The 21,367-nt window shown below is 40.4% G+C and overlaps 3 protein-coding genes and 1 pseudogene across 3 annotated transcripts in view; 3 read left to right on the top strand and 1 right to left on the bottom strand.

Moving 5' to 3' along the window:
- The first annotated feature begins 4,579 nt into the window (after positions 1-4,579).
- Positions 4,580-12,741, top strand: LOC149108514 (uncharacterized). The gene is made up of 2 exons (XM_089295078.1): positions 4,580-4,909; positions 8,931-12,741. Exons 1-2 carry the CDS (start codon positions 4,603-4,605, stop codon positions 11,687-11,689), a joined length of 3,066 nt encoding a protein of 1,021 aa, XP_089151204.1. The 5' UTR covers positions 4,580-4,602; the 3' UTR covers positions 11,690-12,741.
- Positions 12,742-16,339: 3,598 nt separating this feature from the next.
- On the top strand, positions 16,340-17,839 carry LOC149108513 (uncharacterized). Its single transcript, XM_089295086.1, has one exon. It carries the CDS (start codon positions 16,814-16,816, stop codon positions 17,630-17,632), a length of 819 nt encoding a protein of 272 aa, XP_089151212.1. The 5' UTR covers positions 16,340-16,813; the 3' UTR covers positions 17,633-17,839.
- A 127-nt stretch (positions 17,840-17,966) lies between these two features.
- Positions 17,967-20,247, top strand: LOC149108512 (uncharacterized; annotated as a pseudogene).
- LOC149108511 (uncharacterized) overlaps positions 20,228-21,367 on the bottom strand; it is a 37,668-nt gene continuing 36,528 nt past the window's right edge. The window contains exon 45 of the mRNA XM_089295074.1: positions 20,228-21,230. Coding sequence (XP_089151200.1) covers positions 21,108-21,230 — 123 coding nt within the window. The 3' untranslated portion in view covers positions 20,228-21,107. The remainder of the gene's footprint in view (positions 21,231-21,367) is intronic.

Raw genomic sequence — 21,367 nt, 5'->3', positions numbered from 1 at the left:
GTTAACTGAACGCGATAATAATTTCTCGTCCAGCGTTTCTCTGATTGCCGTAACATCATATTCCTAGAGTTAGAAACTTGTTCAGGACGACACAACAAAGAGCAGCTCCGCTAAGCTTGGTAAAAATGACGGAAGAATTTAAGAAAGTGGTTATGGACTAACTGAATAGTTACTGAATTGATCTTGAAAAATATCTGTAATGGTTCGTTTTGGTAGCATGAATGAATGAACGAAAGAACGAACGAACGAACTGAATTGACGTGTTTAACACTATCCTGCAGAGGGAAAACATAATGACCCATCCTCCTCGCATAAACACACTGGTACCTTAAAAATTTACCTCATGCAGTTGTCGCTAAACAGTTTACTCCTTTGATTGGTTAACATCATGTCCGTATCTATAAATTGAAAGTCTAAGTTCCCACACGCTTCGATATTTTACGACCCCTACATGTTGCCTTAAAGTAAATGTTTTCACTGTTTCTTATACGTTTTCTTTCTCATCCACAACTGAAGAAAACCATCGTGGCTGTGCTGGATTGTCTTATTTCTCCTCGCTGGCCACACCCACCATGTCTGCCATCTGACATTGTCCCGTGCCTCTCTTGGGAACAGCTTAAGGATACACCCACTCATTTTCACGTGAGCTTTGACATCCTGGAGAGTGACGTTAATGGAAGATTCCCGGATGATGCTGAATATGAGTGAACTCCTAAGTCTTGTTATTACAAATTGACCTTTCATAAATCTGATTTTTTTGTACATGTAGGCTAAATTTTCGATTCTTGAAAATTAATAGATTAGGGCAGGTATTCTTGATCATTGGTGGTGATAATATATGAAAACAATTTTGCAGAAATGGCGAACAGCCCTATCAGAAAAAAACAAACAAAAGAAGATTGAAGTCACCTTGTGACGTCAAAAAACCCTGACCCACGTACAATTGAAAAATATGATAATTAGTAACTTGGCAATACGGCGATTGGAGAAATTGGTCAGAGATATGACGAAGTATTGACGTCAAAAACGACATCATCTGGGACCAAATCTTGGACAGAAATCGTTTGTGCTTTCATATGCCATTTCTATTTTCCGATGTCAACTCCAGTGAGGCAAGTCGAGGAAATAGGTTGTGGATTAAACCGAGGTAAGCCAGAGATTCGTTTTATGCGAAAAAAAAACACTGATCATTGACTTCAGAAAAACGAAAAATATCTCTAACTGATTGTACGAATTCACTTGGGACAGAAATCCTGAAACTGCGAACTACATGCCAACCTTAGAGGAAATCGTAATCTACTATTTCTTGAAATCATTTACTTGATTCCTTAAGATTCCTTTATTCATCACGACAAGATATATTTTTGATAAAAAAAAGCAATTTTACTCCCTCGTGTTCATGGCTAACACTTCTGATTTTTTATTTCTTAAGCCCGTTGTAAATCACCCTCTGTTTCTGTTAATCTCCTTACAAGAATTGGCCAAATCATATGGTATTGATGCCTGCACCCGAAAACTTGTCTACACAAGAAATTTCAAGGGCTAGTGTAGCATTTCTGGGGGAGTTTTTGTCGCATCAATTAGATTAAGATCAAGTGGCAAATTACATGTAATTAGCATTGGATACATAGGAGACTAAGAATTAAACGTTTTGAGTTCATTTATCTGTTCTATTGATCAGCGGCGCTAAAGCACGAATGCACGAATACACAGTTTGGCCATGTTTTGGGAAGGAGGGTGTGGGAACTGTTCCATTAAAATAAACTACAATAGGTCCCATAAGCATTGCGAAACAATATTACAAAACCCAAAATGGTAGAACAACAGAGTGTGCATATAAAGTGACATATTTTAGATCTCATCATACATGTTGCAGATTACTTCCAGTCCGACAATGGAATTCTACCTTCCTCTTCGTTGTCTTTCATCGAGTGATTACCTAAACCACCTTCATCACTACAGATTTGGGACCGTATAAACAGAAGGATGTATGAATTCCATCCCGAGTTAGCACCCTGTCCACAACATGGCCGGCTGGGAGGCTCTCCAGTAGTGCTGATTCACCATTTCCATCCGCCGAGTAAAGCTGGTAAAGGACGTAGCAGCCGTGATACATTGTCCCCTACCTTGGTAATTCACGATCCTTCCTCCTCGCTGTACTCAGTGCGTTTGCCGCCTGTCAACGAGGACAGAATCTCTCCCTCCGGAAGGATTGCTTTCAAGAAGCTTCGTGAAGAGGTCTACTTCTCATTTAAATAGAATTCTTGGCAGCGATACTTTGGGAAGCAGAGATGGCGCAGTGGTGAGAACGCTCGAATCCCACCAATGTGGCCTGGTTTCGATTCCGGCCCGGTGCCATATGTGGGTTGAGTTTGTTGTTGGTTCTCGCCTTGCTCGGAGGATTTCTCTCTTGTTACTCACATTGCTTCCACAAAAGCAAACATTTCCAAATTCCAATAGGCCATTTCCGAGTCACCTTGTGCCTCCGTTTCAAAACGAGTCTTCGTGCAAAACCTCTCATAGGGAAATGAGTTTGATTTGTATGAAAACTAACATGTAGGCGGAACACATTTCCATATGAATGGTTTCGCATTGAACTCGTTTTGACACAGAGGCAAAAGGCAACTCGGAAAATTGCCTATTCGACCTGGATAGAGTACCAGCATGAAAACCATGCAGTTTTAACTGGTTTTCAATATTACAATATTTAGAGAGGAATATTTCAGTAGAGAGGAATAGAGTTTTCAATATTACAATCATGATTTAGTAAAAGGCTGATGTGGCTTCCTCTCTAAATATTGTAATTTAGTTATTTATTTAAAGGGCATGTTAACGTTTTTCTTGAGAAATGTTAATAAATATTTCAAGTGCAACGTAGATGCGTTACTTGATGATTTGACACGAGGCATAAAAGACAGCGTAGAATTAGTGCAGAAAATGTTCCTCGTGAACTGTGAAGGAGTACTAGCAGCAGTGTTAGCAACAGCGAAGGAAGAAAGTTGTCACTGTTAAAGGGGCTACGTCACACAAAGTTCGGCAATTTCAGCTCTGCCTAACTGGCCTCACAATTAACTGAAATATCAAAATAACAGTTCAAAACTGTAGAACTCAAAAGAAACCCAGGAAAGCCAAAAGGGGCATGGATGGACAAATCTTCTTTCCCCCTCCACCCAAGCAACCGCAACCGCAGCCGCAACACGACAACACAACTCGCCTTTCAAGTGAAAATATGAAAGAACATATATATTTGAATTGTAGAGAAAGATATCAAGACGTAGTTCGTAGTTATACAAAGAACTTGAGGAACAAAACAAATAATGACTGCCAACTCGCAACTGTAAGTTGTACAAGAATTACTCAAGAGAATAAGGGCGCAGACGACACGATTGAAACGATACACCTATCAGAGGCTGCAGAACGCTGGCAATGGCCGCCATCGAAGAATCACTCGAAATTAGTAGTACCCAGTCTACCCATAAGGTAGAATATGTTACCAGGGGTTTGTCACGTTTCATCCCGTATACATAGCCACAAGATTTGTCCTGACTTAGAGGGCTTATGCATTTATAATACATACGCCCTCAAAAAGGACCTGTCATTATCAATAAAGATGTTTATTTACAATATTGGGCACATGTAAGCGATATTTCTAAGTCAAGCTAATGGAATTTAAATGAAGGTAAGCTTTCTAAGATAAGGTTACTCAGTCCATTTTGGCACCTCCAAGACTGATTGACGCATTCAACATAAAGTATAATTAAGTAATACTGAATACAAACCACGAGGTTTGTCATCTTTCGCTTGAGAAAGGATGACAGCCCTGAGGCCAAAATTATATATTAATCTGGGCAGCAGGAAGAGATCTTTTAAAATGTTTCGACAATAAGATGTTATCAGATGTTTTCTGGAACAGTGGTATTTTGTTGTTTTAGACAGTTTTTTTTATACCTTTTAGGTCGTATCTTTTCAGGTCACTAAACTAACTTTTCAGCAAAGAATTGACTCCAGAAGCAATTGAACAAAAAGATCCGTTTAACAAAAGATGAGGAATAAATTCAGCACGTGAGCATTCAAGTAATTTGCTACAATGTGTACACGTTTCACTGAGCAAAACATCAAATATCAGAAGTAATACTATCACTAGCATCCTTGAAATAAGATTCTCAAAATTGACTCAGTTTTAATGTCATATCACTATTTTTTTTGTTGTTGTCAAAATCAACTTAATGGCGCTTCTGGATCGTATGCGTCCTTTGGTTGAAGTGTCTCGCTGCCAAACATATGTCAGCTGCATTAATCCCAGAAGTCATACTTGCAAGATCACTGAAACTACTAGAGTCACATACGTCTATTGTATAATCAAATAAAAACCTCGATAAGAGTTTTTTTTTAATTTTTTTTTTTAATGGTTTAATCATGTTGTTGGGAGTTCAAAATTATCCTAATGGAATATACATTGGAAGATAGATTTTGGTATGAGATTAAATTACTCGATTTATTATTTTTCCATCCGCCTCAACCTGCCTCTTTATTTCCGGAGGCCACTCGGTGTATATATAACGAGGCTTCAAAGAGTGCGGCGACTGACATTTGATTTCGACAATGTGGAGTAGGATGAAGAGATCTTGCCAGCGCGCCTTCTTTGGCATGGTGCTCAAATGCTTCACAGTTTTCCTTCTGGCGTATATCTGCTGTTCTTCCACTCCGAAGCAAACAAGCGAGGTTGAGCAAGGAAGGAGTTATATAAACGACCAAAAATCTGTTTTGAAACAGCTCGGACTACAAATTCAGTATCCCACTTGTCTACCAAACTTGGAAGATAAGGATCAAAACGATGTGACCAAGCGTAGCAGGCTTAAAACATCTGAAGTCAATGTTTGGAAGAAAGATTTCCATTCTCCAGACGCGGGTAAGAGAAATTCATTTTCCTTGTTTTCGATTTAGTTTTAAATACCTCCCACCACTTTTCTTTTGAATAAAAAAGAAACAAATTAAAATTTGATTTCAGTCCGTAGTGCCAACATGATTCCCAGAGCCTGGTTTCACGTTGTGGTCAATTATCTGCACGGAAGGCCTTTAATCCACTCCGCGCTTTTTTAAAGAGAATTGTCACCCCAAACTTTCGTGATATGAGAAATTTAATGTCTGTTGTTTTCGGATTGATAAAAATGCCGTTTTGGACTTTGGCTGAGTTAGGTATTATTTTCAGAAAGGCAACAGCTGCTAAGGTTTTCGGGAAACAGACAAAAAAAGCCCCTAATAAATTTTAGAAGACTCAAGTTCCCTTAGCACGAATGACCGAACAGATGAAAGTTTTATAGCGCAGCCTAAACTCAACCTTCAACGTTGAAAGCACTCTGGATAGCCTAACACAGCGTTCAATATAAGTGATTTTGAGTTCGAACTGAAATCCTTTACCTTGAACTTGTTCCGCTCTATTAGTATCCCGGATATCATGAACTCTCAATTTCTCGAAACAATTTTCGTTTCCCTTGGAGGTTTCCACTGACAGTATCTCAACGGTTTATACTTTCAGCTTTCTTAAATACATTACGTCTTCTTCGTCTCGAAACAGAAGTCAATTTGCTGAACGAAACATTAACACTGTTTTGATAAGAAATCACATTGAGAAGGAAAGTCCCAATTAGTGTATGCTAATGTCACTTCAATGTTGTTGTCACTGCATCTCGTGACCATGTCCTAACCGCAGTTATGGCACAATTAAAACTTGCTGTTCTCAGAGGGTCCTTAGGACTATGGGTTCCAATTAATTCAATGCAACATGTTTTGTTTTTATGTACATTATCTATAAAGTTTCACCAATAACAGTTGTAGTCTGTGCAGCTCCATATGCTCATTACCGGTATATTATTCCTTGGTAAACTCTTTGTCTTGGTAATCAAATGGTGATCAGCAAAATTTAGAAATAATTGAAAGTTTTCTTTTTCAAATTTTTATGCATTTTTCGCCAGCCTTAAAAGCAAGGCGAATGAGATGGAGTATATTTGTCAAAAGTGTGGTTTTCCGCTGGATGAGGAACGAATGAAGCGGAAAACGTTTTTCTCACATACGGCTGGGAGTCTGAGTACACGTTTGTGGGGGGTTTCAGGTCACGTGGCTTGTGCAAGGTTCAGTTTTTGTTTTGCCATCCACCATTGCCTGACATGCCCCACCCACCCACCCGTGAAGTATTTTAAGAACGTAGTAAGGTTACAGTATACCTTCAGGGGTGTCTCGCGCGCAAGCGATGTAGCGCGTGCAGTTTAAGCTGTAGATACCTAAACCCCTATATCAAATTAAAGCTTATGGAGCTGGCTATCAAACTACACCAACAATTTTGAAAGAAAATGAATTGTGGAATTTTTCACGACCACTAAATGCGAGCGCCCGAATCACCTTTCGAAAGCTACAAGTCAAAGCGAATTTCGTTTTTCGTCAATTTAATTTTTTCCTCGGTTTCAGGGCTCAAAGCGCTTAAAAAACGTGTCTGCGTTTTGGCATATTCGATTGCAGTAAAAAGTTACAGAACATTTTCGAAATAGGATTAAAAAAATGTGGAGTGATCGTACAAAAATCGCTCTTGAAGAAAAAGTATTTCGAAATTAACAATTCCCAGACACGCTTTTGTAGTTTATATGTTAAACTAGCCACTGTCCAAATTTAAGAGAAATTGAACAAATTCCCTTTGAGTTATAACTCTTTAAAGTGTCTGCTTCAAGTGAAAAAATTTATTCGAGAAAACAGCGCTAAGAAAAATTTTCTGCTTCGCGAACAAACTCCGCCCACAAACGCCTTCAACTGGGTTCTCAGGTAACTAAGCCAATCAGTGCAGGGAAAGTTTACTGCCGTTAACCGCCTGGTGAAATTTACGCGCGAATCTCTAAAAAACTCTTGTGTTTCGCAATGCGCTCAAGGAACCGAAGGCAGAGAGATAATTTTTCTGTAGCTCGGTTTTTCTTGAAGCTGGTCTGGCAAAATGGGGAAGACTAAAAAGGATACGAACGCTAGAGTGGCTGGGCGAAGGAAACAAACAAAAGACAGCGCGGAGAGCAACTGTGTGTGGGCAACTGTGCATGGATAATATTTCAAATGGTCTCAATGAGTCCGACGATTCGTCGATATCGGACTCATCAGAAGAGTCTCTGTCAGCATCCCTGTTATTGCTGTCAAGTTCCGAAATTTTTACAGAACCTTTCTTTTCTCTCACCACGAATATTTGCCCGCCTTATACGATAACTATAGCTTCATCCGCGTGGCGAACTTTCGCTTCTTCACTCATTGATGTATTTTCATTCGTTCTTCGCTGTTTTCGCTTTTTCGAACCGGTCCATGGTTTAAACGTGGTCTATGTTTACTTATAACTTAATAGAGACACGCCTAATATCAAAAATGCTGGGTAGTCGGAACAACAATGCTGATCAACTGAGTAGTCAATTCGTGACATCCATATAGGTAATTCCCGCGAAAATCGTCTCGGTTGATTACATATGCGCCATAGGGCTGTCAATCAAGAGGTAAACTTTTACTTCTGGTGAAAACGTAAAACCGCCATTTCTCCGCCAATATTTAGCCTTTTTCAAAAATTTTTTTCAGAAATTAGAGATTATTCTTCGACCTCTATTTTGACTCAAAAATCCAAATTTGAAGAAAATTGCCGACCCGAAGGTATACTGTAACCTTAAGTTGCAGTGAATTTATTCTCTAGCCACCTTTTTGTAAGGCAGCTATGTTGTTATGTTAATAAAGGCCAGGCTGCGTGGTTCGGCTTCGCATGGCCCCCAGCGGTGTGTGAGAACTAGAGATAAATCATCGCTCAGTTACACGTTTCCACAGTTTAGTTGACTCCCGGATTTCTTTACAAAAGATTAGTTTGTTGATTACCTTTCCGTGTGGTCGCGAGCACAGTAATCGATCAAGAATTGAACTTAATTTGCGCAATTTCCAAAATCAAATTACAATCGAAGACGTGCTTATATAACGAGCGATGAAAATAATCCAGATGTCGGGTTTGCAGTTCATCATTGATTTGAAGATTTTGCACCACCTAATCAGCGAATTAGGTGAAAAACCAAACCCAATTGGGAAGATCCTGAAGGGGGGGGGGGGGGGGGGGGTAAAATACCATTTTCAAGCCTAAATTTTTCCCAAATCCCATTTCCCAGTCAAATGTCAGCTCAGTCTCATTACCATACCTTTGTTTGTGACTCCCAGTCCCAGTGACCCAAATACAAATTTTCCCAACGAAAGCTAGGAAAATCCTAGTTTCTGTTTAACTCCCACAGGACTCTCAGCCGTGATCTTGCCAGACGCATTTTTCCGCGCCTGGCACCGTTCATTATTAACAGTTTGGTCCATTGTGCTATGATTCGTTTTATGATGGCCATAGTGAACTGTTTATTTTTCGACACTCGATTGACAACTGCATTAGAAAAGTTAGCTTGTGTTCGGCTCCAATGGACGGCAGAACACAAGTTATAGAAGGCTGCATTTCGGATTCTAGCAAAGCTAAGGGGCTCAAGAAGAGAGATCAAAAGCAGTTCCTGTTCAGTAAGCGCTATTTTTGTTTTGGGTTCTGTCTCGGGCAGTTGGATTTTGACACGACCTTTTACGAGATCTGATTGAAACTCAAACAACTTTTGTTTCTCGAGCGAGAATCAGTACTGGTCATGGGCCTAACAAAGTATAGTAAAACGCCTCTAAAATAAAAGGAAAATATTTGGTCGGTGTTCTACTGGGTATCTGAAACATTCGTGAAAGCTTGGGAAAACTACGAAAGGGTGTCGCAATACACTCTCGTGGTTTCGTTACCCATTGCATTTCTCATTCTCCCAAACTACCATTAATTCGTGTTGCTAATTAACGTAGCAGGAACAGAGAAAATGTTTCCTTTTTCTAAAGTTAAAATGCTTCTGTTTAAATGTTAATTCTAGGTAGTAAGGTCAAAAGGATGCGACGAAATATCAACCCAACTCCACTGAAAGACAATTCTATTTTATCACGATCCTCGGCGGATAACAGTGCGGATATGATGACGACAACCATTCTTATACAATCGTCCACACCAACGGTGCCACTTCTGTCTACTCCATCACTCGCTCCTCCGCCATCAAATTTGCTGGATAACATTACATCACCCATTCCCGTACAGTCGCCCACACCAGCGATGAGTGATGAAGACGTAAACATCACCATGCACTGCCAAAGTTACTGGTTTTCCTGCAGACGGCGGTGCACGCAAAAAAGAGAACTGGGAGGAACAGAAGAAAGACTTCAGTGTTTCTGTGACCGCAACTGTGTTTTTTTCAAAGACTGCTGCGCGGACTTTGACCAATATTGTTCCTTGTCCGGGATATCAGAAGTAGATACAAACAACCCGGATGACAATGGCCTGTGGGAGTGTATCTCTAGACATGGCTCCTTCGCCAAAGCTGCTGGCATATGGATGATTTCCTCGTGTCCAAGAAAGTGGACTCAGGTTGATATTAAGGAACGTTGCGGTAGAGATTTATTTCCTTCGTACGACAATCTAAAAGATAACGTGCCTGTTATCGACAGGGAAGGGAAAACGTTTAAAAATCGTTACTGTGCGCAATGTCATGGCTTAAATCTTACTGATCTGACATTTTATAATTTTGAACTCGACTGTGACGTCCCAGTACCAAAAGAGTACGAACGAAAAGAAATATTGAGCTTCGTTTCCGCTTTCTGTGACCGTCCTTTATGGCGTCCTCCAGTGCAAGCGACACGCAGGTACTGTCATAGGGTCCGACCTAATCTTAATTGTAATGACAATTCCCTTCATCCAAACGTGCAACAAAAATGTCTTAACGGATCTTTGAGACTTGCATACCAGACAGGTGGTTCAGATAAAACGACATTTTTCAATCCATACTGCGCTCTTTGTAGTCATTTAAAAACGACTGAACTGAGATGTGGCCCAGGACCATCTACTATTGGAAAAGATGGGACACTCGCAAAGCCCTTCTCTCTTGTCATGGATCTTGACTTTTCTGATCAGGATCATCGCTGGAGGGAAACGTCAAAAGTCCGTGGACTGAAGGTAACTTGCCGTCATCGCTATGTTTATGATTTTCATCTTGAAGTGTGCCGTCCCGGCATTGCACCCTCTGACGTCGCCACTGTCCGCGAGAAAACCTTCATCGTCAGTGTTTGGATGCGTTCCAATGTCGAGGCCTTGTCACCTTGGTGGCCTCTGATAACTAAAGTAAACTTTAAGGAAGCAATGGCGAAAGAGTTAAAGATGAACAAGTCTCTGATTTCTAACATCTCTATCGGAAATCCTTCGGGTCCCGTCTCCACTGTAGTGTTCAACATCAACATTAACCCCACGAAACAGACGAACGTCTCTACCCAATCTCTCCAAACTGCCATGAGTTCTCTTTCAATTATTCTAAACTATGCAAACTTTACTTTCTTTAAAATTACCGTGAAACCCTTTCACTGTGCTAAAGTTCAAACTTTCACGCCAAATGAATATACTAAGTCTGAAGGAAACGCAGTACGAGTTTGGAAAACAGGAGAAATATTTCAAGAAGCGGACTATTACACGGACGAAACGGAATGGTTAAACGGATCCTTAGTTCCTATCGGTAACCTTACAGTCTGCAAACAGCCGCGATTAAACTGTTCTGGGGTTTTAGTTGGGTTAAACGAGAGCGAATACATTATGTTACCAAACGGCTCACTTTATCGAAAAGATTCCCGTGAAATCTTCGAACTAGAAAGGTTTCTCATGAACAATGATACCATCTGGGTTTGTGCACAGTTTTCTTCAAGTTACGAAGTAAATGGAAGCATTGATCATCAGAGTAAAACAGATGGTGACTTTGCCTTAGTGGTTATTACCTATGTTGGACTTTCCCTGTCCATTGTAAGCATTGTTTTAGTCTTGTTAACTTATTCATTATTTAAAGAACTTCGTACTGTACCTGGAATTAATCTCATGAATCTCTCTTTGTCGCATTTACTAGTTGATTTGGTTTATCTTGCAACAGGCTATGTTGAAGCCAAAGTTCCATGCACAATTATTGCCATTTTGTTGCACTATTTTTTCCTAGTTTCTTTTGTGTGGATGTCAATCATCGCCTTAGAAACTTGGAAGGCATTCTCTAAAACCCGCATCAAACACAGAAATTCAAGCGGAGGGAAGCAACGTTCCATTTCATCGCGAAGAATTGCAGTGGGTTGGCTTCCTGCCTTTGTAATTGTCGTCATGTGTATTGCTCTTGACCAGTCCAACGCGGTTGGCTTTCACTATGGGGGTATAAAGGGGTGTTGGATAAACAATTCAATTGCAAATTTGTTTTCCTTTGTATTACCAGTTGCTCTTTCCATTTCATTTAATACGGTATTTTTCGTCTTGACTGCAAACGCCATCAGGAAAACAAGCAAGGTGGCGCAGAGAGCGACACATGAAACGGTGAAACGTAAAACTGCTGTGGTGTTTTTAAAGATCTTCATCTTGATGGGCTTTACTTGGATATTCGGATTTTTAAAGGTTCTGGTTTCTCATTATTTTGAATACCCATTTATCATATTCACCACACTTCAGGGACTGTACGTGGCGCTAGCATTTGTGTTTACATCGAGAGTCAAACAAATGTATCGCTCTCTCTTGTGTAAAGCGAAGACCAATTCGGGTACTGGGAGAGAAGATACGCGACTGTAAACGGCAAAAAATTGTTTCCGTTATCTTTGGTCCGAATCCATCATAGTTAGTAGAGAAGAATCTGAATCCATGTAGTCACAAAAAGGGACATTAAGTATCAGGATAAACATTGTATAGATAAATCATTTAAATGTAATTTAAAAGAAAAGGTTTGATAACGGATATCTCTGAACTTGCTCATCAGATTAATGCAGCCCTATGATAGTAGACTTCGTTTGTTGTTAGTGCTTTGAACTTTAATGGTGGAATCAAAAATTAGTACCACTCAGCTGAGTTATATTGGAAATTATATAGTATGTCGAATTATTCTCTCATTTTGATTTGTTCTTACTTATGATCAATTGGAGGAAGACGCATATATGAAGGCATTAACATTTTTTTCTATTTCATTATATAAAACAAATAGATTCCATGTTGCAATGCGTCTGTTCAGTAATAGATCACAGAAGACGTCAAAATGTGTTAAGAACATCAGTGGCACACTCGGCTATGGGCTATCGACTATCGCCTCGTGTGCACATTTTGACGTCATCTGTTATCAATTTAACAAATTGACGTCAGTTTTTTATGCGTCTGTCCTCTTATTGATGATAAATTGCGTCATGACATTGTCAAAGTGGCTGTGGAACCACGAGCCGCAGGCAATTTAGTAATTGGCAATTGTTTGTGTTCATTTCACTAGCAAAGCAGAGATATTCAAACCGGTTGTTGACAGGTACAATTAATATCTATTTCAAGTTTTGATTCCAGTTGTTTACGTATCTCGTCTCTAGAACAAAAATAAGGTTATACATCCATCACCAGCCACTATGCCTGTTTGACACGGCTGTGTTTGACATGATTGGACAGTAAATCTCTCTCACAAAAAGTAGATAGTCTCTTGGATGCTAATTTGTCTATCCATCAGTCAAATTTTAGAGCATGTTTACTCGATCGTCGATGTTGACATGTATACCATTCATGAAAAAATGCTCACTCTGGTCGAACTGCGTAGAATACAGAAGAAATGTAGTGTGAAAAACAAAAAAAATTAAAAAATTAAGCAATCTGAATTTTTTGCTTGAAGTAAGCTTATTTTAAAATACAAAATAATTAAATCACGGGTTTCGAATTTAAGATACGAGCACCGCCAGAATTTCAATGTGTACATAAAAAAAATACAATACAAAAACAGCCTACCTTAGGCTTGCCTTGGACTCTAGAAGGAGGGAAAGCGAGAGGAAAACCAACAAATTCTCTAACCAAGAAAAAAAAACTATGAGCCACGTCTGGTAAACACGATCTCACTTCCTGACTTTGACTTGTAACAATTCTTTGACCTCGCCGGCTGCGCTGTGGTGACCAATACATGATCACAGTCATAAATACCTCTCTCAGCTTTCATCTACGTGTGAGCAAAGCCCTAGGCAAAATACTTCATATTTACAAAAGCGAAACACATGAACCAAAATGGCCGCGCTCAACTTTAAAGGTCTTTGAGAAACTCGTACCCAGGCTCTCCATGTTATCGGCCAAAAGTTTACATCTGAGTGAGTGAACATTTGCATATTTTGCCCCATACTCATAGTCTTTTCTACGCTTCGCGGATCCACGACTAAAAATCATTGTACGTAAATATGTACCAGACATGCTAAAAAGTGAAAGGAGAAACAGTTTCAATTCTGGCTACATCTAAAGTACTTTCAACTCGAAGTATGTACCTTTTATACGGATATAAGGAGGAAATATAAAAGTGAACATAATGGCTCATATTTAACTTTTTATGGCACATAGAAATTCCGTTTGACAAAATGAGTAGTGATTATTGAACGCAGTTAATTTTATTTCAACCTAAGTCAAAGTAAGAGTCACGAACTTTAGTAAGATGACTGAGTAAGAATTCGAAATTTGTTTTCAATTACGGTTCTTTTTGTGCGAGAGACAACATTTATTAGCATCAACCGTATAAAAAACTACACAACAACTCATATTTTAAGAGTTACTTACTTATGTTTAAGAGAAAGAGATAATTAAGAGTGGATGTCTCTAAAAATCAAAGAAAAATTAAAAAATCGCGGACATGGTCAAAAATTCGTTTCGTTCCATTTTTTGTCTACAGGTAGCTATAGGTACTAGCTAAAGTGAAATGAGGTTAGTTTGTGTAAATATTCATTTTGATGGGAATAAACCGTTATGAATTGCATGATCGAAAATGAGTGCGTGCGAGCTCGAAATTATGTAGTTTTCAGGCCGTCCTTAGATGAACTAAAATGCGACAGCAGGAATTCTCTAGTTATAAATATATACAGTTGGCCTTCCTTTACCAAGATATACTGATATTTTTTGTATCGTGTCCTTCCTGATGAAACCACGGGTTAATTACCAGAGGACGTCTTCGCCATTTTTAGTTCACGTCAAACCCGGCCTAATATATTGTGGCAAAAATACATGTGGTAGTGTCTCAAAATTTCCAGCAATACTATCACGAGGGCTTATGAGGTAGGTCTTCAAATTCATCGTTTCATTTTTCTGGTATCTTCTACTGTTTCAATATACCAACCAACCAAACTTCGGTAAAATTGCAAATGGCGCCATATTCAAATGAACAACATCAACATTGCAGTGACACAAGCAAAGCATTGTTTGAGTCGCAGCCGCACTTAGCTTGTTATGTTTGCTTTGACATCAATAGTTCCTTACCTTAGAAATCTTTTATAGGCCCTTATTATGCTGCTTGGAAGATACTTTCGAAATACTGTCCTCTGCAAGTTGGTGTAAAGGGGGCCGACCGGCGCACTCATTGAAGCCACTGAGCCGGTGATGAGTAAACTTTAAAAGTTACTTGTTGTCGTCATTTTCTATAGCGTGTCGCCAGCCAGTTTCGTTTAGTCTACTTTGATCCTAATTTCGGCTTTTTTGACGTCCCACACACGAAAGATCCTGTACAACATGCCAGGCACCGCTAGCGAGTTGCACAGGTTCCTGTCTGCGTGTCGACTGCGTGACATGTGATAATCTGTCACGTAACGAGATCAACTAACAGTACATTCTGCCTCACGAATAAAATCTAAACAAATATATTGCCGTCATGAACAAAAAAGATACAGCAAAGAAACAGACTTTACAAAATGTCACAAATTTAAAACGTACAGTGAAAACTTTATGGAACGAAAATAACGATTCAATTTTCCCACGGGAAACAAATGTAACCAGTTAACGAAAGTAAACAAAAAGCAAAAGCGTAATAATCGTCGGTGAAAGTAATAAAGATAACGGTTGCTTAAACTCCAGCAGAAAAAAATGTCTTGCTCTTTCCTTGATATTGTTGGTGGCGTTTGTGGTGCAGAGGAACGCGCAAGACATCCGTCCACTCAGACAGTATCGCTGTCATCGTGCAGCAAGGATATCAGAAGCCACAAGCGTTTTTTACAGTTTTCAGGTGTTGAGACAGAGATAGAACTTATCTTAGCAAGAAGCGGGATTTTCGTGAAGCCCGTCCATTTTTGGGAAATGACTGTTTGCCCGTTGCATCGATCAAGCCTTGGAATCGGATGGAGAAGAGCTAGTAGATTATGTTCTGTGCCTCAGGATGTCTCCGGTCACAAAAAGGAATCTGAAAAAGTACCCGCAGCAGAAAGGGGAATTAGTTTGCAGCACTCAATACAAATTTTTGAGCTTACGAAAAACCTCGTACCCGTCGGATCAGGTAAGCGATTACAATGTTTATTCTCACTTTATGCAAGGATAAACATCCGTATAGCTTCTCATTTCACGCAGGGTACTTGGCGGGAATCACAGACTTCATATCCTTACTTCAAATCACTTCACTGCCGCGTAAAATAACGCCAAGTTTAACAGCAAAATTATTTTTATTTCTCACGAGTTTTCAGGATTTTTGCAAATACTTTTACGTCGGAACCTTGTTCAAACACGGGCATTTACTCAACATTTTCACCTTCTTCAAGACTTAATCAAAAGGGGAACACTCGAATTGAAATATTTTACAGATATTAGAATTCCTTCCAACAATGCTCGGAAAAAAGGAAAGGAACGTAAAAGACTGACTTGTGACAAGGTAAAATACAGATTGCGTAATCAATTTGAGGTTTGTGGGGCTTTTTTCCTGGGCTAGGTTTGTTCTTTTGCCACATTCAGAGCTATTTGTTCAAGGGGGATGTGTAAAGTAGAAAAGAATAAATTAATCCTTTCTCTCCAAATATTAAAGGAATTTGTGTACGATGTCGACAGTCCCTGGCAAAAACAAAAAATCATTTAGAATCGCAGGACTTGGGTGCCACAGGAGGTGTGGAAAACATCACAAAAGGTTTATGTGGTCTAAGCTTGGTGAGTTTCTTCAAAGCGTTTATGAAAAATTTCTATCCAATATAGTTAATGAAAGTGAAAAACCTTAACGCGTTCTCTGAATTCTCCCTTCTCCGCCCTTTTCAGGGGTTCAACCCACGCGGGAGAAGGGCGTGTCGAGGATAACATCAAAACGCCGCCATGGCCGCCCGTCAACGACTGGGCAAGACATGCATGGCACAAGAATTGGAAAAGCGTGTCCTGCCCGGACAGCCAATCACATCCCAAAATATAGCCAAATAATAAAGGTTTTAAATTAATATATGGCTTCTCAACTTTTATTCTAAATGTTCCAAATGGAAAATAATACTGAGTAGTAACTGGATGAAGATATCAGGATAGATTACCAGTCAATTAAATTAATTATCGACTATTACTTTCCAGCGCGCATGCGACTTGCGCTTTTATACACGACACCCCGCGCTTGCACACGGTTGATCTCATTTCGAAGCCATCCAAAGCAATGTGTTCACTTTTTTGTCAGGTTGATGAACAAGCGAGTGACTTTGATATTCCTGCCATTACTTGTCCTGTAACTGTTGGTGATGAATCTCTGCCAGGAGGTTCTACATCCAGACGGCAGAGCCTTTTTTTCCGCAAGAAGATTCCGAAGAGAGTGATGAAGGCTCCAGTCTAGACAACGAGTCCCAGGAGCAGCTTAATCGCTTCTTACAGCTTCGAGACGTCAGTCCAGTACGTCACACGTTATCAGTGCCGTGGAATACAGCGCACGAGCGTACTAAACGCAGATACCTACGGAAAGCTCAACAATGTATATCTGCAATGCTTGATGTTCTGGCACCTGAAAATTCGCAAGAACTGTGGACGGAGCTTTGTGATCGTCATGCTGTAAGCAGAGAGTGTCAGGTTGTGGTCGAAGGTAGAAGTGAAAAAGAGACGGAGCTTCTTAGTGTATTTGCTGAGAGCTACTTGAACGCGCAACATTGGAGCACCAGACGACAAATACTCTCTTTGATGGCAGATAAGTTATCCCTTAAGGAGATGAGAGAGTTTATTCCAACCGTTACTAGCTATCGCTACAACATTGCCCGACGCCACAGGCTGTTACATGGAAGAGCTGCTCCTCTTCCAAACCAGGAGAAAAAGAGAATGAGAATTGAACCTGTAAAATTAGACCATTTTGTTTCTTTCATGACGAGTCCACACGTAATTCAAGATGTTCCTTTTGGGGAAAAACTTCTGATATTGTCAACTGGTGAGATCATAAAAACACCCAATGTGATCAGAACATTGATACCAGAGCGCATTGTCCAGCAGTATCAACAATACTGCTGTGAGACCAACTTTGAGCCTATGAGTAAGAGAACCCTACAGAGAGTTTTGGCCGTGTGTTCTTCATCTGTTCGCAAGTCTCTGCAAGGAATTGATAACTTTTCAGCACAAGGACCGGAAGCACTTGATTATTTAGAGAAACTCGTAGACAAGCTTGTTGACTGTGGCAAGACTCAGCAATGGGCGAGGGAAATTAAGCAGCAACTTCGTTTGTCGAAGCAGTACCTAAAGGGCGACTACAAGGTGGGTGCATATTTTATTATTATGCGTTGCCTTTGCGGAAGTGATGTAGTAGACTTCTTACTATGATACACGGCTACCTTTTTCTTTCTCTCCAAGTCTTTTTTATGCTTAATTCATGAAACAAGAGGTTGCAATTCACTGTAATACGCTTACACACATGTATACAACGCTGAGAATCGGTTAAGTAATCTTTCTGAAATGTCGATGCGCATGCGTTGCTTTGCAAATATGCACTGAATCACGCGGTTGTCATTTTACTTTTTTTTAGGTACATGCAGTGGAGGCCTCAGAGGTTCCCGATCATTGTCGAATTTATGCGCTAAGTGATCCAAGCAATGCAGAATTTCGGGGCTCCTGCGACCACCTCCACAATGAGTCATGCGTGCAGTGTTATGAGTTAGAGGACGTCATGCGTACCATAGAAGATGAGTGTTCAATTGCGCTCTCGTCAGCAGAAGATCAAGCTGACATGCTGCATACTATCAAACAGGCAAGGGATGATATCACTAGCTGGAAAGCCCATCAGCTACGTTCAGTCCACCAAGCTGAGGCGAAGCATTCAGTTTTAGCCAAACTCGACAGCCGATCGGTGCTGTTAGTCCAGGACTGGGCAATGAAATATATGCCCCGAAAATATCGAGAGGCACAGTCAGACTGGTTTGCGAAGCGAGGATTGCCATGGCACATTAGCGTTGCCATAAGACGATCAGAGGGTTCTGAGCACTTTGAATCGCAAACACTTGTTCACGTATTTCAAAGCTGCGCCCAAGACAGTGTGACTGTGGCTTCGATAATGCTTGACTGCCTCACTACCCTGAAAAAGGAAATTCCAGACCTGGAAATGGCTTATTACAAACAAGATAACGCTGGCTGTTATCACAGCGGAAATTCAATCATCTCAGCTAAGCTGGCCGGCGATGCCGTAGGAGTGGCTGTTGTAAGAAACGACTTCTCGGACCCTCAAGGTGGAAAGGGGGTATGTGATCGCAAAGCAGCAACAATCAAAGGAGACGTTGGAAGGTACGTAAACGAAGGCAATGATGTCATCAACGCTTTACAGCTCAAAACAGCCATTGAATCTGGCCAAGGAACCACAGGAGTGAAAACAAGCTATGTTGCTGCTAAGCCGTCAAGCACCTTTAATATCAAATGGGATGGCATAAGCTTACTCAACAATTTTGAGTACGATGAAACTGGCGTACGAGTGTGGAGAGCATTCAATGTGGGTTCTGGTAAAGTAGTGCCATGGGCAAAGTTCGAAGGAGTCATGAAGCAGCCCGAAAAATTGGATATCCTAGAATCCCCATCGCAGAATGTAAGTGGCGCACCGCCGTTCAAGATTGTGAGACACCGACATATCAAGAAAAGCTCTGTCAAAGCAGATTTCTCAACTGAAAACGAAAACCAAGATCGAAGCAGTATTGGTCAAAATAAGCCAGACGACATGCTTTTCCCGTGTCCAGAGGATGGATGTGTAAAAGCATACAGTCGCTTTGCAAACCTCCAGACACACCTAGATACTGGAAAACACCAAATGATGCTCGAACAGGAAACTCTCTACGATAGAGCTAAAAGAGAATATTCTTCCAAGCTGACGGAGGGATGCAGTCAAATTCCAAGCGTTCAAGTTACTGGCCAAGCAAAGAGTGACGCCTTGCTGTCTCTTCCAATGGGTTGGGCCCTGAAGACAATTAAGAAAAAAGTGCGTTTTACAAAGAAAGAGACCGAATTCTTAACTGACCAATTTCAAAAAGGGGAGCAAAGTGGACGGAAAAGCGATCCACAGGAAGTTCGAAAGCAATGAGCTTAGCAAGAGACCAAGCGGTGGAACGCCGATTTCAACCTGATGAAGTCCTCAAGTCGCAGCAGATTAGTGGCTTCTTTAGCCGTCTTTCAGCAAAGAAGCGATTAGAAGTTACAGCCGCCGGTAACGAAGCAAAAGCCAGTGGAGTCTCAGAAGTGGCCGTGGAGGGTGCCGACGAGGACGAAATTTCCGCCGAAGCTGAGAGTCATCTATCTGCTGTGTGTGCGAATGTGATGAGAGATGTGGCTATTTAGCATCCGATTGTATCTTTCGATCTTAACATCTGCGAACTTGTACAAAAACGTACACTCACAACTTTAAGAGTGGATAGGCTAAGAGACATGTGCATCGACCTTGGGCTGGATATTTCTGACATTTCACCTCAGAAGAGGAAAAAGCCACACATCGCACGACTCACACAATTAGTCCAGGAGTGTACCTGCACTTCCAAGTAACTGAGCCCTGTACGTTTCACGAATAACTGATCCGCTGATTATAAAAGGCGGTGCGTATATAATTTTTAAGAGGGCGTTGCGTGACAGCAGAGTTCTACATATCGCATTTCAGTCACTCGAGCTCGCCGCTGCTGGTGGCATCTCCTCCAATTTGTGTTGACGATTTTCAGTATATTCGAAACTGGCGAGTGCAGAAGGCGCAGAAGGGATGCAAATGCTCGAATTCATGTTCACTGGATGCGAAGCAAACGTAAACTAACGGCTGTGTGGCAAATTTAACCTGTTGTGTGCAATTCAAATGTTCAACCTGTTGTGTGCAGAATTATGCAGAATTCACAGGGCGATTCACAGGGTAGGAAAAGTCGAAATTTGTTTCTCCTGTCACAGTATATGAAAATCAAGTGTAGTTATAGACATTTTAATATGTTTCTAGTCATTTCAACGGCCAGTGAAGATATAACTGACCAAAACAGTTATTTGTGTACAACGCGTTTAATTTTGTTATTATGCATCTCATTATGGCGTCATAGTATTTAACCGAATTACGGCCGGTGGTCATCTTTTGACTGTCAAAGGTCCCAAAGAAATAAAACCCAAATCGTAAAGAACTATCTTTCAAGGCTTCTTGGTAGTGTTATTGTAAACTTTGAGACACTACCACATGTATTATTTGCCAAGCTATTCTAGGCCACCTTTGCCTTAATTTCAAAAGGCCGAAGATGTCGTCTCTTAACAGAAACGTAGCTCCTACAGGAATAACACGAGACAAAAACTATCACTTTGTCTTGATTAAGCAAGTCCAACTCTATATTTCTATAGCTAGAAAAGTCCTTCTGTTACATTTTTGTTCGTATGACAACTGCCCGAAAAGTGCCTAATTTCAGGATCGCGCTTGGTGAAATTTGAGCAATTGACCCGCCGAAAGTTTTTAACGGTTTATTCCCGTTAAAGTGCACATTTCAAACATCTAACCCCATTTCCGTTTGTTTACTATATAAGGCTACCTACAAGCAAAAAATGAGCCAAATCGATTTTTGGCCGTGTCCGCGATTTTTCCGATAATCTTTGATTTTTACTGACATTTACTCTTAAGTATTCTTTAACTTTATATAACTCAGCGATGTTCCAGATGTAGATACAGTTTATAAACTGTGTTAGCTTGAAAATGAAGTGTAAGTAGGAACTAGGAACAAAATTCTCCGTAACATTAAAAGGGACATAAAAGCATCACTTCTGGTCTTGTATTTAATAATCCGAAAGTGATAATTCCAGTCAGTTCTATTCAAAGGTATGTATCCCACATTCCGTCAGTACACCAAGCTTCTTCCAGTAAACGTCGAATGTATGACACTCCGTGGTGTTTTTCTACATTCTCTTCAAAACAAAGGTTCATAACTTCATGCACCTGAGGAAAAATCAACTTAAAATTAGCCAAAAATATTTAATGTGTAAAAATCAAGACAATCGTAGCCACTGACAAAACAGTCGTTGTGCTCATACTTTGACAGTTTTTTTTAAGGGCTAATCAATAGCTAAAGGATA

Source organism: Orbicella faveolata, unplaced genomic scaffold (genome assembly GCF_042242905.1).
Source record: "Orbicella faveolata isolate gen_17 unplaced genomic scaffold, um_ofav_v1 contig_26, whole genome shotgun sequence".
Taxonomy (NCBI): domain Eukaryota; kingdom Metazoa; phylum Cnidaria; class Anthozoa; order Scleractinia; family Merulinidae; genus Orbicella; species Orbicella faveolata.
This window is presented reverse-complemented; position numbering and strand designations above follow the sequence as displayed.